Below are 13,589 nucleotides of genomic sequence, written 5' to 3' on the forward strand. Positions count from 1 at the left end.
ATGTAACTCAATGAAAAAGTTTCCCAGTTTCACAGACAAGGTCCCAGACTAAAATTTATATTCAGCTGTTTTAACTTAAAGTAACTTGCACTGACATATCTTTTAAATATGTCAGTAACGTTACCATTGTCTCACGATTTACATCATAATGTTTATGAAGGCTCCTTAAATTATACTAATCCTAGGCACAATCGGGCACAATCCTGACTTAATTTAAACCCTGTCTATGAAAAAAGGTCAAAGAGTTTTACTTTATAAAAAGCTGATTCTATATTTATATATATTTGGAAAAAATATTTTGTGGTAAAAAAAAAGAGATCAACTAAAAGACGGAGCGGGGCACATGACGTCACCTAGTTACAGTGTTGATAGCAACAAACAACCAGAAGGAAATGTCTAAAAGTGTGAGCATCGACACAAACGGAATTATGGACGATCATTCGACAGATGAAGGGGCAAGGACGAAGCCCGAGATGTTAGCTAATGTTACATTTGAAATAAAGACAAGCGATGTGTACAAAGTGGACAAACACTTACCAGAACGATTTAATAATCCGGAGTGTTTCAGAGGATACAGGTGAGAAGAGTCATGTGACCTCTATCTATCGATCGATCGATCTATCTATCGATCTATCTAACGCTATCTATCTATCTAACGCTATCTATCTATCTATCTATCTATCTATCTATCTATCTATCTATCTATCTATCTATCTATCTATCTATCTATCTAAAGATGGATATAGAAAATCAAATTAATATACACATAACAATTGTCCTAATAAGCCTCATTATACTTTTCAGCCAAAAAAGTATCAACCCTATGTACCAAACAACAAATCAAAAATATGGAAGCAAAAAACCAACTGTTCATGAAATGCCAGTAAGTGCATAGCATATCCAGCCATAAGTTTATTCACAGATTTAGCATTTACACCTACCTTTTTGATTTTCAGACTACCTTTAAAGGAAGTCGTCGGAAGTTTTCTGAGCATCTTCTGAAAAGTGGCATGTACAGAGAAAACGGATTCAACACTGTGCTGGACAAGAGCCGGCTCACTGGACCCAACCCAACCACCGCGTTTCATGACAGAATCAGTTTCCATAACTTATACCACACAGATGGGAAATCTCAGTAAAATACAGTCATATATAGCAAATCAGTCATGATCAATTGATGCTAGTAGGGGATTGATTGTCATTTTTCTGTGGAGACATAACTGTCCGTTATTGATGTGTTCAAGGGAATAGCTCACTCAAAAAATGAAAAGGCTGTCTTCATTTACTCTCCCGGATCTTGCTTCAAAGCTGTATGTATTTCTTCTGCGAAACCTAAAATAAATTGACAATTGTTTTTTGTCCAAACAGTGGAAGTCAATAAGCTCAAATGTTTGGTTTTCAACGTTCTTCAAAATATGTTTTGGAATATGACCGCAGGTAAAAAAAAATACTCACAGAATTTTCATTTTGGGTAAACTGTCCTTTTAATGGTATGAGCATATATATACATTTCATTTATAGCACACTATTTTTAACTATTAAAAAACACAAGCTCAAGTAAAGAATGTCAATATAGTTTATTTTATTTGGTGTAGTAGAGTGAAATTCCACAGTAGACCTGAACGTAAATGTCCAGGGAAAATTCTCTCAGCCATCAAAATATAATCCACGAGTTTTAGAAGCACTTTGAACCAATACGTGGAGGTAAAGCGGACTAACGTACAATCAAGCGTGTTAAAAACGTAATGCAGTGGGGTTGAAATAAGACAAACCGTGACACCGGCAATTCCAATCGCTCGAACCAACAAGCCTCCACCTGAATTGTGAAGTGTCCCTTTGGAGACAGAACTCATTTGGCGTTGCTGTCGCTACGCTGAGGATACGGGCGGACGGTATTAAGGGTTTTGGTGTTGACTTTTTCCCTGTTTTTCCTTGGAGCTGTAAGCAGCAAAAATATTGTCCAGAGGGCTGGATTGTCAAGTCCACAAACCTCCAACATTATTCGTAAAGTAAAAGGCACTTCAAAATGTTGTAACAAAATCCAGTGTATCGTCTTACATCATATATAACACACATGATCAGAAATGAAGGAATGCAAAGATAGTATAAACCTTAAATAGAGTGACGTTTTAAAACAGTTTTGCTTCAGGCTTATAAAAAGAAAGTAACAAAAAGCTGGTTTGTAGCACACGACAGGTTTTCATGGAGCGAAGACAGAGAGATAGAGAGATGGGGGGGGGACTCGTGGCGAGACGTTTCTGTAGCGTTGCAGAAACTGAAAAAATTGCATAGGCAAGAAAACATGATTCTGGAATCACACAGAGGGAAAGAAAACTAATGCAAATGTATATAAAAAAAACATTAAGATTCTATCCATACGGACAGAAAGTTGAACTTCTCTGAAGTGAAAGAGACAAAAATATACGTGAGGGAAACTTAAAAGCAAATGGGACTTCCAAGTCAGCAGCAGTTTTGGTGCAGGGCGGCGCCCCGGTGGAATGGTGAAGCTGTGCAGTGAGCCGAAGCAGAGGAATTCTACAGCTCAGTGTCCTGATACTTTTGTGTGGTGTTGTAATAGCCGCGCTTGGTCTGCTCCGCCAGCTGCTTTCGAATCTCCTCCCCGGGCTCCTCGCCAAGGCCGAGAGGGCGGCTCTCTGTGTATGGCAGCTTGCAAGGAGGTGTCTGGGGCTCTGGTCGCGCACTGGAGCTGGACGCAAAGTAAACGGAGCAATATCAGTGAAAGATTGAGCACACTTTTTCACACTGAGAGTGAGAGGGACATTTCACCCAAAAATGGAAATTCTGTCATCATTTACTCACCCTCACTTTCTTATCATCAAGGCATGTCATTGTAAAATTATGTAAAATTAAACCGTTAATATGGTTTCAAACCTACTGTACCTTTTGCAGACTTCAGAAGTAACATCTTAGTCTTAGTGGAATAGTTCATTTTCTCACCCTGAAGTTGTTTCAAACCTGTATGAATTTCTTTCTTCTGCTAAACACAAAAGAAGATATTTTGAAGAATGTCAGTAACCAGACAGTTGATGGGCCCCAATGACTATGGAAGTGAATGGGATCCATCGACAGTTTGGTTAACCTAAAAAAAAAATCAGAGGTTTGGAACATTTTGAGGGAGAGTAAATGATGACAGAATTTTCATTTTTGGGTGATCTATCCCTTTAAATCTTATAAAGTGATTGTGTCTCCTCAGACTTGATTTCTCATGGTGGAATAAGGGGCGGGAGGGACAGGATGGGCAGGCAAATTACAAACAATAGGACAAATATGATAAGAGTTGCTGTCACTTTAAGATTAAATGCTTGGATCTAACATACTGACACATTTCTGGCTTTCACTGATCTGTTTAAGTTCCCTCAAGCCATAACTGACTGCATTTACATGAATTCGGGATTGTGTGCTGTATGAGCGTGCGCTTCTGGTGCATGTCATTCAGCATGATACCACATTGATTTTTTTTTTTTTTTACAACTTAGATCACAGAATGCATTTTTGCTACGAGAGGCGCCTTTTTTGAATGGATTTCGGTTGGCAGACCGCCTGCTGCGCCTCGCATTTTAGAAGGAACGCTCTGAGCGCATGAAGTTGAAAAAAAAAAAATCAACTGAACGGAAAAGCGCCAGACGTCATCGCATTTTTTTTCTTTTGTCCAATCAAATGACTGAAGAGGCCGTTGTGGTGACCTTTACCTTGATTAGACTGACAGGGCCGCTGATTCGGAGCTTTCCTTGCAACACAAAAAAAACTGCAGCGCACTGCTCTTTTCTAAATGAAACAAAATGGCAACCAAAAATGGCAAAACCGCATTCTGCGTGATCGGGGGCTTAGGCAGCGTGTCCACCAAAGTGTTTTTAGCCAGCTGAAGGCTCTCTGCTGAAAACGCCTCGCTGTGGGCGCTTGAGGGGCATTTAGGCAGACTCTGCTTGCTATGACAAAGAATATACACGGATGTGTTACTAATAGCATCTCATTTCGCAGATAAAATGTAAAGTATTTGTTCCGGCTCTTGTTTTGTTCCTTGTTGTTATTCTGCTTCTTGTTGTCATCTGTTGATGTTTTACAAGCAGAATGTGGCGGTTGGTTGTATTTGTCCCACATATCCTCCACTGTGATTGGTCGGCTGGGTGAAAAGTAAAGTTTTTCTTTGACTCTCTGCGACTGGTAAAAAACGGCGAACGCTCAGCGTTGCGCATGAAATAGACGCTCAGAGCCTCGTTACGCTCATGACGTTCTCAAAACACGCCAGCTAGCCATGTGAAAAAACGCTTTGGTGGCCTTGCTGAACATAAACGACATGAAAACTCTTTTTGAAGATCCTTAATAAATGTCAAATTGTAAATATTTTGTAATAAATTGTAAATGTACACATGCTACTTTGACATCTCCGTGTCTGATTTGATCTCCTCCGCGCTCTCTAATGTCCCCCCTTCACTAACTGCAAGTTAATAAAATTGTAATTGGATGGTGATTTTGTTCTCTAAAATACACTATGAAGAGATTGGCTACCTTTGATTAGGATATTTGCATGTGACAGAAGACTGCTACTCGCTTTTATATGATCACCTAGAAAAGACAATTTAGAAAAGAAGTTGAATAAAGTTGATAAAATAGAGCTAAAATACTGGACTGTCCCGGGAAAAACGGTCCTCCTACTCATACATCACTGCACTATTAATAAATATAATAGACCTTTTTCGCCCGCTAAATTTGGCTAATGTGACCACACATTCAGAACAAAACCAGACTCTTACCCAATAGGTTGTGGCCGGCTGTGGTCCAGTTTCTGAGACTTCATGGGGACGGCATAGATGTCTGGATGTTTCTGAGCAATCTCCAACTGAAAATAGACAATATTAACATTTTACAATTAAATTTCATTCATTTATTTATATAGCACTTGATATACTGTTGTATATTGTCCAATTTTGTTCCAAAAGCAGGGAACAACAGAAAAACCCAGATCAAAGGAAAATACCAATTTTAAATTAAACAATGAATTAAAGATTCCTATTGACTCTTTTACACAGACTAAATATCGAAGCGCTTTTTTAAATGTAGGTCAGATTTATTTTTGACTAACTAGATGACATGTAGGTCAAGTTTCTGGAACTATTCTAAATAGATGCCAAGCTGCTGGGCGACGAGTGCAAGGGACGAGTGTGTGGCAAGCAAATGTGGACAAAATGGGTCACAAATACATATGCATTGTGCCAACCTAGCATCAGAGGAGCGTGACAAAAAAAAGTGTAATTTTGTTGTTCTGTAAAACTCACTCTGGCGTTCTGGGCCTCTTGGATCTCCAGAACTCTCTGTGTCCGGGCGAAGTGATCCATCTGCTCGAAGGCCTTCACTTTGCCCCGGAAAGACCTCTGAGAAGGATCGTCGGGATTGTCCCCCTGGGGTTCATTGTCCCGTATTGGAGGACTGTTTACGAGCCCTCTGGAGCTGTGGGACGCGAAGGTAGGTTTGAGTGCTGGTGGGGGAGGAGGGGGCTTGTTTTTTGCCGGAGAGTCCTGGCTGCGCGGGTGCTCGCTGCTTGCGGGACTGCTTGAACGAGAGTCGTAGTTTCGAGAGGGGTCGTACTGCCCCCGAGACATCTCGACTTGAGGCAGCATTTTTACCTGAAAAAAACATTTGAATGTGTGTGTTAGAGAACAGCACTACTGAATAAAACCAAAGCGCTTCACACTAAAATACACCACACCACGGGTGAACCTCTTCTGAGAGGGGTAGTTCACCCAAAAATGAACAATTACCCCATGATTTACTCACCCTCAAGCCTCCTGGGTGTATATGAAATTCTCGAATGAATGAATGAATGAGGCATTTATATAGCGCTTTCATATATACTACTGTACACCCAAAGCGCTTTACACTCATGTCAGGGAACTCTCTCAACCACCACCAGTGTGCGGCATCCACTTGGATGATGCGACGGCAGCCACAGTACAACAGCGCCAGTGTGCTCACCACACACCAGCGATAGGTGGAGAGGAGAGAGAGTGATAGGCTTTCCTGTAGCTCAACCAGTAGAGCATGGCACTAGCAACGCCAAGGTCATGGGTTCGAATCCCATAGAAAGCATGAATTGACCCAAAATGTAAAAAAAAAAAATGTGTACCTTTAAAATGCAATGTAAGTCGCTTTGGATAAAAGCGTCTGCCAAATGCATAAAAATGTAAAAAAAAATGATAGAGCGAATTCAGTGGATGGGAATTATCAGGAGACCATGATTGGTAAGGGCCAATCGAGGGAATTTGGCCAAGACACCGGGGTTACACCCCCTACTCTTTTACGAGAAGTGCCATGGGATTTTTAATGACCACAGAGAGTCAGGACCTCGGTTTAACGTCTCATCTGAAGGACGGTGCTCTTTGACAGTATAGTGTCCCCATCACTATACCGGGCGTTAGGACCTACACAGACCACAGGGTGACGCCCCTGCTGGCCTCACTAACACCTTTACCAGCAGCTACCTGGTTTTCCCAGTTGGTCTCTGATCCAGGTACTGACTAGACTCAGCCCTGCTTAGCTTCAGTGGGAAACCAGTCTTGAGCTACAGGGTGATATGGCTGCTGGCAAATTCTTCTTTCAGACAAATACAATCAGAGTTACATTAATAAATGTCCTGTCTAATCCAAGCTTTATAACGGCAGTGAATGGCACCCCAAAAAAGTGCATCCATCCATTATAAAGTAATCCTCACAAGTCCGGGGGGTTGATAAAGGCCTTCTGAAGCAAAACGATGGAGTTTTATAAGAAAAATATTCATATTTAAAACTTTATAAAGTAAAATATCTAGCTACCGCAAGACTGCTTTCTGTATTCAACTTATGAAGACAGCGTAATGCTGACCATGGAAAAACATTAAAAAAATTATACAAAAGTATGACAATGATACAGTGAGACGCCCGCCAAATATGGAAAGTGTCCAGGAGGCATAGTATAAGGTTTTGCGAGAAATAAACTATTATTCAGTCAAAACACTGAGCTCAGCAGTTACTCTGTGCGTGTTCCTGTAATGACTAGTACAAACCGTCAGCATACGCGGCGCTCATGCTCACGCACTGTAACTGTTCTCATGACAACCGGTACACCATATTCACATCAGGAGGTTTTATTAGTAGTATTGTATTATTTCTTATTATATACCTTATAGAAAAGACGAGAGTGGCGTTTGAGCCTGATTTCTCAAAATGTTGCGTGTGTGTTTATCTTGGGTTCCATGACAACAGTACATGAGCATTAGCTCCGCGCATGCTGACGGTTCATACTAGTCTAGTAGTCATTACAGGAACGCGCTAAGAGTACGGCTGAGCAGGAACGGCTGAGCTCAGTGTTTTGACTGAATAATAGTTTATTTCTCCCAAAAGCTTATAGTAATGCCTCCTGGATACTTTCCATATATGGCGCGCATCTCACTGTATCATTGTGTCATATTTTTGTATAATCTTTTTATTGTTTTTATTGTTTTTGTTAGTGTTTATGGTCGCTATCCACTGCCATGATAGGAAGGAGCGCGTGCAGAACTATTTTTAAAATGACTGCTTTTGAGGTCCGTAAGGGATAGAAGGACCTAGGGCATTAAATCAACAGCAGGGTGAGTAAAAGATGGCTTTAATTTCATTTCAGGGTGAACTATCCCTTTAACCCCCCGGAGCCGTGTGGAGTACTTTTTTAATGGATGGATGCATTTTAGGCTTTTTTGGGCTTCAACTTTTGGGCTGCCATTCACTGGCATTATAATGCTTGGATTATCCAGGACATTTTAATAAACTCCGATTGTATTCGTCTGAAAAGAGAATGTCATATACACATAGGATGACTTGAGGGTGAGTAGCCTAAGTCATGGGCTTATTATCATTTTTGGTTGAACTAACCCTTTAATTACAATTCACACTGCCACCGAAACTTTGTCGGGTTTTGTCGGATCAGCGCATTACCCCTGTCGGAGCTTGTTTTTGAATTTCAAAAGGCTAAATCAGAATTAGAATGTCAGAGAAGTAATGTGATGTAATTTAGTGACTTTCGGTGTAGTGAGAATTGGCCCTAAAACTACAGGTAAAGGCCAATGTTAGCACTAGATTAAACTGAGAACATTTAATGCATCTACTGTTTTTTCACTGCTGTATTTTTACATTGAGATCCATAATTCCAAACACAAAACCTACCAGCAACACTATTAGTAAAATATCTAACACTAATAATTGTGCCACTTTTTCTATAAACACTGTCAAAACACAAAAACTACTATTAACACTTTACAATGAGCTTTAATTTCATTGTTAATTAAAAATATTGTATAATAGAAATTAAAAATGTTTTCGTTAACTGAAATAAAATATATACATATTAGTTGAAAAAGATATGCTCCCGGTGCAACTAACTGAAATAAAATAAAAAAATTAATGGCAAGAAAAAAAATACTAAAACTACAACTGAAATAAAAATAATTAAAGATAAATAGAAATATATATATACAGTCTTGTTCAAAATAATAGCAGTACAATGTGACTAACCAGAATAATCAAGGTTTTTAGTATATTTTTTATTGCTACGTGGCAAACAAGTTACCAGTAGGTTCAGTAGATTCTCAGAAAACAAATGAGACCCAGCATTCATGATATGCACGCTCTTAAGGCTGTGCAATTGGGCAATTAGTTGAATTAGTTGAAAGGGGTGTGTTCAAAAAAATAGCAGTGTGGCATTCAATCACTGAGGTCATCAATTTTGTGAAGAAACAGGTGTGAATCAGGTGGCCCCTATTTAAGGATGAAGCCAACACTTGTTGAACATGCATTTGAAAGCTGAGGAAAATGGGTCGTTCAAGACATTGTTCAGAAGAACAGCGTACTTTGATTAAAAAGTTGATTAGAGAGGGGAAAACCTATAAAGAGGTGCAAAAAATGATAGGCTGTTCAGCTAAAATGATCTCCAATGCCTTAAAATGGAGAGCAAAACCAGAGAGACGAGGAAGAAAACGGAAGACAACCATCAAAATGGATAGAAGAATAACCAGAATGCCAAAGGCTCAGCCAATGATCACCTCCAGGATGATCAAAGACAGTCTGGAGTTACCTGTAAGTACTGTGACAGTTAGAAGACGTCTGTGTGAAGCTAATCTATTTTCAAGAATCCCCCGCAAAGTCCCTCTGTTAAAAAAAAGGCATGTGCAGAAGAGGTTACAATTTGCCAAAGAACACATCAACTGGCCTAAAGAGAAATGGAGGAACATTTTGTGGACTGATGAGAGTAAAATTGTTCTTTTTGGGTCCAAGGGCCACAAGCAGTTTGTGAGACGACCCCCAAACTCTGAATTCAAGCCACAGTACACAGTGAAGACAGTGAAGCATGGAGGTGCAAGCATCATGATATGGGCATGTTTCTCCTACTATGGTGTTGGGCCTATTTATCGCATACCAGGGATCATGGATCAGTTTGCATATGTTAAAATACTTGAAGAGGTCATGTTGCCCTATGCTGAAGAGGACATGCCCTTGAAATGGTTGTTTCAACAAGACAATGACCCAAAACACACTAGTAAACGGGCAAAGTCTTGGTTCCAAACCAACAAAATTAATGTTATGGAGTGGCCAGCCCAATCTCCAGACCTTAATCCAATTGAGAACTTGTGGGGTGATATCAAAAATGCTGTTTCTGAAGCAAAACCAAGAAATGTGAATGAATTGTGGAATGTTGTTAAAGAATCATGGAGTGGAATAACAGCTGAGAGGTGCCACAAGTTGGTTGACTCCATGCCACACAGATGTCAAGCAGTTTTAAAAAACTGTGGTCATACAACTAAATATTAGTTTAGTGATTCACAGGATTGCTAAATCCCAGAAGAAAAAAAAAATGTTTGTACAAAATAGTTTTGAGTTTGTACAGTCAAAGGTAGACACTGCTATTTTTTTGAACACACCCCTTTCAACTAATTGCCCAATTGCACAGCCTTAAGAGCGTGCATATCATGAATGCTGGGTCTCATTTGTTTTCTGAGAATCTACTGAACCTACTGGTAACTTGTTTGCCACGTAGCAATAAAAAATATACTAAAAACCTTGATAATTCTGGTTAGTCACATTGTACTGCTATTATTTTGAACAAGACTGTATGTATATATATATATATATAAACAAATTATAATAATATGAAAAAGCACATACAATTATTAAAACTGAAACTAAAATGTAAACCAAAAATATTAAAATTAAAGTTAATTATTAATAATTAATAAATAGTGTCACAAACTCTGTCACAAAACCCTGTCACAAACTAACTCGTAGTACCCATATGAGCAGTTGTTATCTGGAAATAACATCCCGCTGGAATGCGCGATTGACCAATCAGAATCAAGTATTTCACAGAGCCGTGTAATAATATAGGATAGTATAATATCATAAATATTTACACTAACCTAGATTAAAAATGTTTTAAAAATAAATTTTTAAATTAATATAAAAAATATAACCTTATTGTAAATGGTTAGAAAACTACTTTACCACCAATTAACATCTTTTTTTACATCAAGGTCACAGCATACACATCTAGCACAAATGATTAAAAATCAAGTAGATGCTGACAGTTGCTTTCAAGTGAACTACACCAGTCATTCCACTGATCGTGGCTCTACAGCGTACCACAGCTGCTGCGAGATGACTCTGAACTGCTGGAAAAATGGTTGCGCCAAATCAGGCCGTTCTTCTGCATGAATGCGTGTTCAGTCAGGAGAAGAGTTGTGTTAGTCAGAGTGAGTTTATCGTCTTTAGTTGAGTTTCTACAAAGTATTTAGAAACTTAAAATGGATGCATGCCACAGCATTACGTAATAAAATATCAACGCAAGGACATTCCTTTATTTAAAGTGTGTCCAAAAATGACTTGTGTCCACTGTATGCAACTTTTTTTTTCTCTTTTGACACTAGTCTAATATCTGGTAAATGATGAATGGTGTTTTTAAGAAAAGAAAGCCATTGGGGAGCATGGCATGAACTCACCTTCGCGGGGTCAGGCAGGAAGGTGGACATGAAGGGGGGACTAGCCTCAGTCAGCATCTCTCTGCTGGCCACCCTGCGGATACGACCTCGAATCTCTGGGCTGGACTTCCTGAGGATCTGGGGGGAGGAGGCGTCAGATAACACAGAAAGACGACTAGGCAGAAATGTGCTTGTCTTGGGTCAACAATCTAGCATACTTCTGATTTAACATTAACATTCATCCATCCATCCATCCATCCATCCATCCATAAGGTTCCCACACCTTTGTACTGACCAACTAATTTCCCATGGACGACCAAAGCATTTTTTTTTTTCATGCCTTGTCTAGGCCTTTTAAAACACAATTTCTGTAATATTACAATTATATTATTTATTTAATCATATTTTGAAATTGCTTTTATTTGTATATTTTGATTGTAATTTTAGTTTTCTGTACTTCTGTTATGTCCTTTAGTCTTTTTTATGTTTAAATATTTGATTTTTAAATATTTGACTTGATGTTAAAGTTTATTTCAATTTTAGTAATTTTAGCGCTTCAACTTATTTCAGCAAGTCAGCTATTTCTATTTTAGTTTTTTTTGTCATCTAATATTTATAATTTATTTTAGCTTCATTTCAAACGATGACAGTTTTCGTTTTAAAAATAAATGTTTCTATTCTAAATGTATTTATTCTTCTAATAAATGTAACTCTTTTAATAATTTTAGTTCTAACAACAATTACACCACTGACTTACTGATATTTCCAGGTTTTTCATAACCTTATTTTCTGAAATCATAATTTTAATTTTGAGTAATAACGTACTCTACTCTGTACAGTAAATACAGTATTTAGTGATCAATAATGTTGTAATACCGACATCTAACAGAAGGGGGCAGGAGAGATGCACTGAATGTTTTACTTTTTTTGTTGTTGTGCAAAACATGAACAATTTCCACATAATTTGCCATGTAAACTCATTGTCATGCATTTCTTGCATTTACAGCACAGCATGCGTGCATGACAAGTGTGTGCTGGTGTCTTATTTTCACTATGAAAATACATTTCCCTGCTGGCTTGATCTCTGTTGTCTTTCTTTTAACACGCAGCTGACTTTGTGCTGACCTAGGCAACTGTGAGGGATGCCGTCGCAGCAAGCATGCTTAAGTGTGTAGATGTCAATGCATGTGCATGCAGTTTGCCATCACTTTGAGGGATGTATGTGTCTATATGTGTCTCCGGGCATGAAAAATAGCCAACGTTTCGGAATTAGCATGTATGCGTGCATGTGGGAGTATGCACATAATTCCCTGATATTTCCAGGTTTTCCATGACCGTGGTAACCCTGTGAATGTGTTAGATGTGTGTGCGTGTGCGTGTGCTAACCTCCTCTGGCATGACTGGCTCAGAGGAGCGGCTAATGGCCGACACCCGCTGGCGGTCGAGTGGCTCGTCCGCTTCGTTATCTGTGTAAGTCCCGCCCTCGTCTGCGGTGTCTTCGTAATCGCTGGTCAGCCGGCTGTCCATGCTGAGATAGTCGGCGCTCATCGCCGAGAGATACGACACGCGGTCGTCGTGAACGTCAAGGTCCCCCTCCGTCCCGTCCAGCTAAAAGAGACACATGATGGATCTTGTGTACAGAGAGGAGTGAAAACAAACGAAAACACAAAAACAAAACAGAACGAAAGCTGTAGAGCACCACTGAAGAATGATGAACAGTAAAAGCACAGAAAAACAGGAGGAATGACTACCATGATTTTCAAAAAAGGAAGACAAGCATTAGGCAGGTAAACTATGGGTTTAACTATAAGGGAAACATTGAGGAATTCTGGGTAAGATAAAGTGGGAAAATGTGAATGAAGGAGTCTTAAAGCAAAAAGATGCCGTAAAATGTTGCATTAAAGTTAACATGAAACCATAATGGATTTTTTGAACCCAGGTTTTAATATACTGCACATGATTCATCTTGTGTTAACATTTTAAATAAAAATATATTGCTAGAACAATACAAAAATAAGTACTTTTTATAAAAGAATGGGGTCATGAATTGAGAAATCAAATTTTTCTTGATTTTATGACATATACACGAGGTCATTATATTATTAAAAAAAAGTACGTTTCAGGACTCAAAACTTCCTTAGTCTAAAAATAGCTATTCGTTTTATTTAAAGGTGCAGTGTGTAGTTTTTATGAGGATCTATTGACAGAAACACAATATAATATACATAACTATGTTTTCAGTAATGTATAAAGACCTTACATAATGAACCGTTATGTTTTTATTGCCTTAAAATGAGCCATTTCTATCTACATACACCGCAGATCCCCTTACAATGAAGTTGCCATTTTGTGCCGCAATGTTTCTACAGTAGCCCTAAATGGACAAACAGCTCTACAGAGCGCTAACTACTCTCTGCTGTCTCAGACGATGACATCTTTGTCCTGTGTCAGCCACTGTAGCTTTTCTGTGTGCTATAAAATGGAGAGGTGAGCGAGCCACTTAAATTCACACACTGCACCTTTAAAACACAACACTGCAAATGACTGTATACGCTTCACTGTACTGAAAAGGATAGACTATGAATAGCTTATA

The 13,589-nt window shown here is 38.9% G+C and overlaps 2 protein-coding genes across 12 annotated transcripts in view; one reads left to right on the forward strand and one right to left on the reverse strand.

Annotated features, from left to right (window-relative positions):
* Positions 1-200: 200 nt before the first annotated feature.
* pierce1 (piercer of microtubule wall 1) lies at positions 201-1,425 on the forward strand. The gene is made up of 3 exons (XM_067414292.1): positions 201-577; positions 805-883; positions 957-1,425. Exons 1-3 carry the CDS (start codon positions 393-395, stop codon positions 1,137-1,139), a joined length of 447 nt encoding a protein of 148 aa, XP_067270393.1. The 5' UTR covers positions 201-392; the 3' UTR covers positions 1,140-1,425.
* Positions 1,426-1,558: 133 nt separating this feature from the next.
* LOC137039084 (tight junction protein ZO-2-like) overlaps positions 1,559-13,589 on the reverse strand; it is a 105,581-nt gene continuing 93,550 nt past the window's right edge. For all 11 annotated transcript variants that reach the window (XM_067414283.1, XM_067414286.1, XM_067414287.1 and 8 more), the window contains exons 19-23: positions 12,383-12,604; positions 11,018-11,134; positions 5,295-5,642; positions 4,773-4,858; positions 1,559-2,707 (exon numbers count right to left, since the gene is read on the reverse strand). In XM_067414283.1, coding sequence (XP_067270384.1) covers positions 2,536-2,707; positions 4,773-4,858; positions 5,295-5,642; positions 11,018-11,134; positions 12,383-12,604 — 945 coding nt within the window. In that variant the 3' untranslated portion in view covers positions 1,559-2,535. The remainder of the gene's footprint in view (positions 2,708-4,772; positions 4,859-5,294; positions 5,643-11,017; positions 11,135-12,382; positions 12,605-13,589) is intronic.

The sequence above is a fragment of the Pseudorasbora parva genome, chromosome 13, assembly GCF_024679245.1.
Source record: "Pseudorasbora parva isolate DD20220531a chromosome 13, ASM2467924v1, whole genome shotgun sequence".
Taxonomy (NCBI): Eukaryota; Metazoa; Chordata; class Actinopteri; order Cypriniformes; family Gobionidae; genus Pseudorasbora; species Pseudorasbora parva.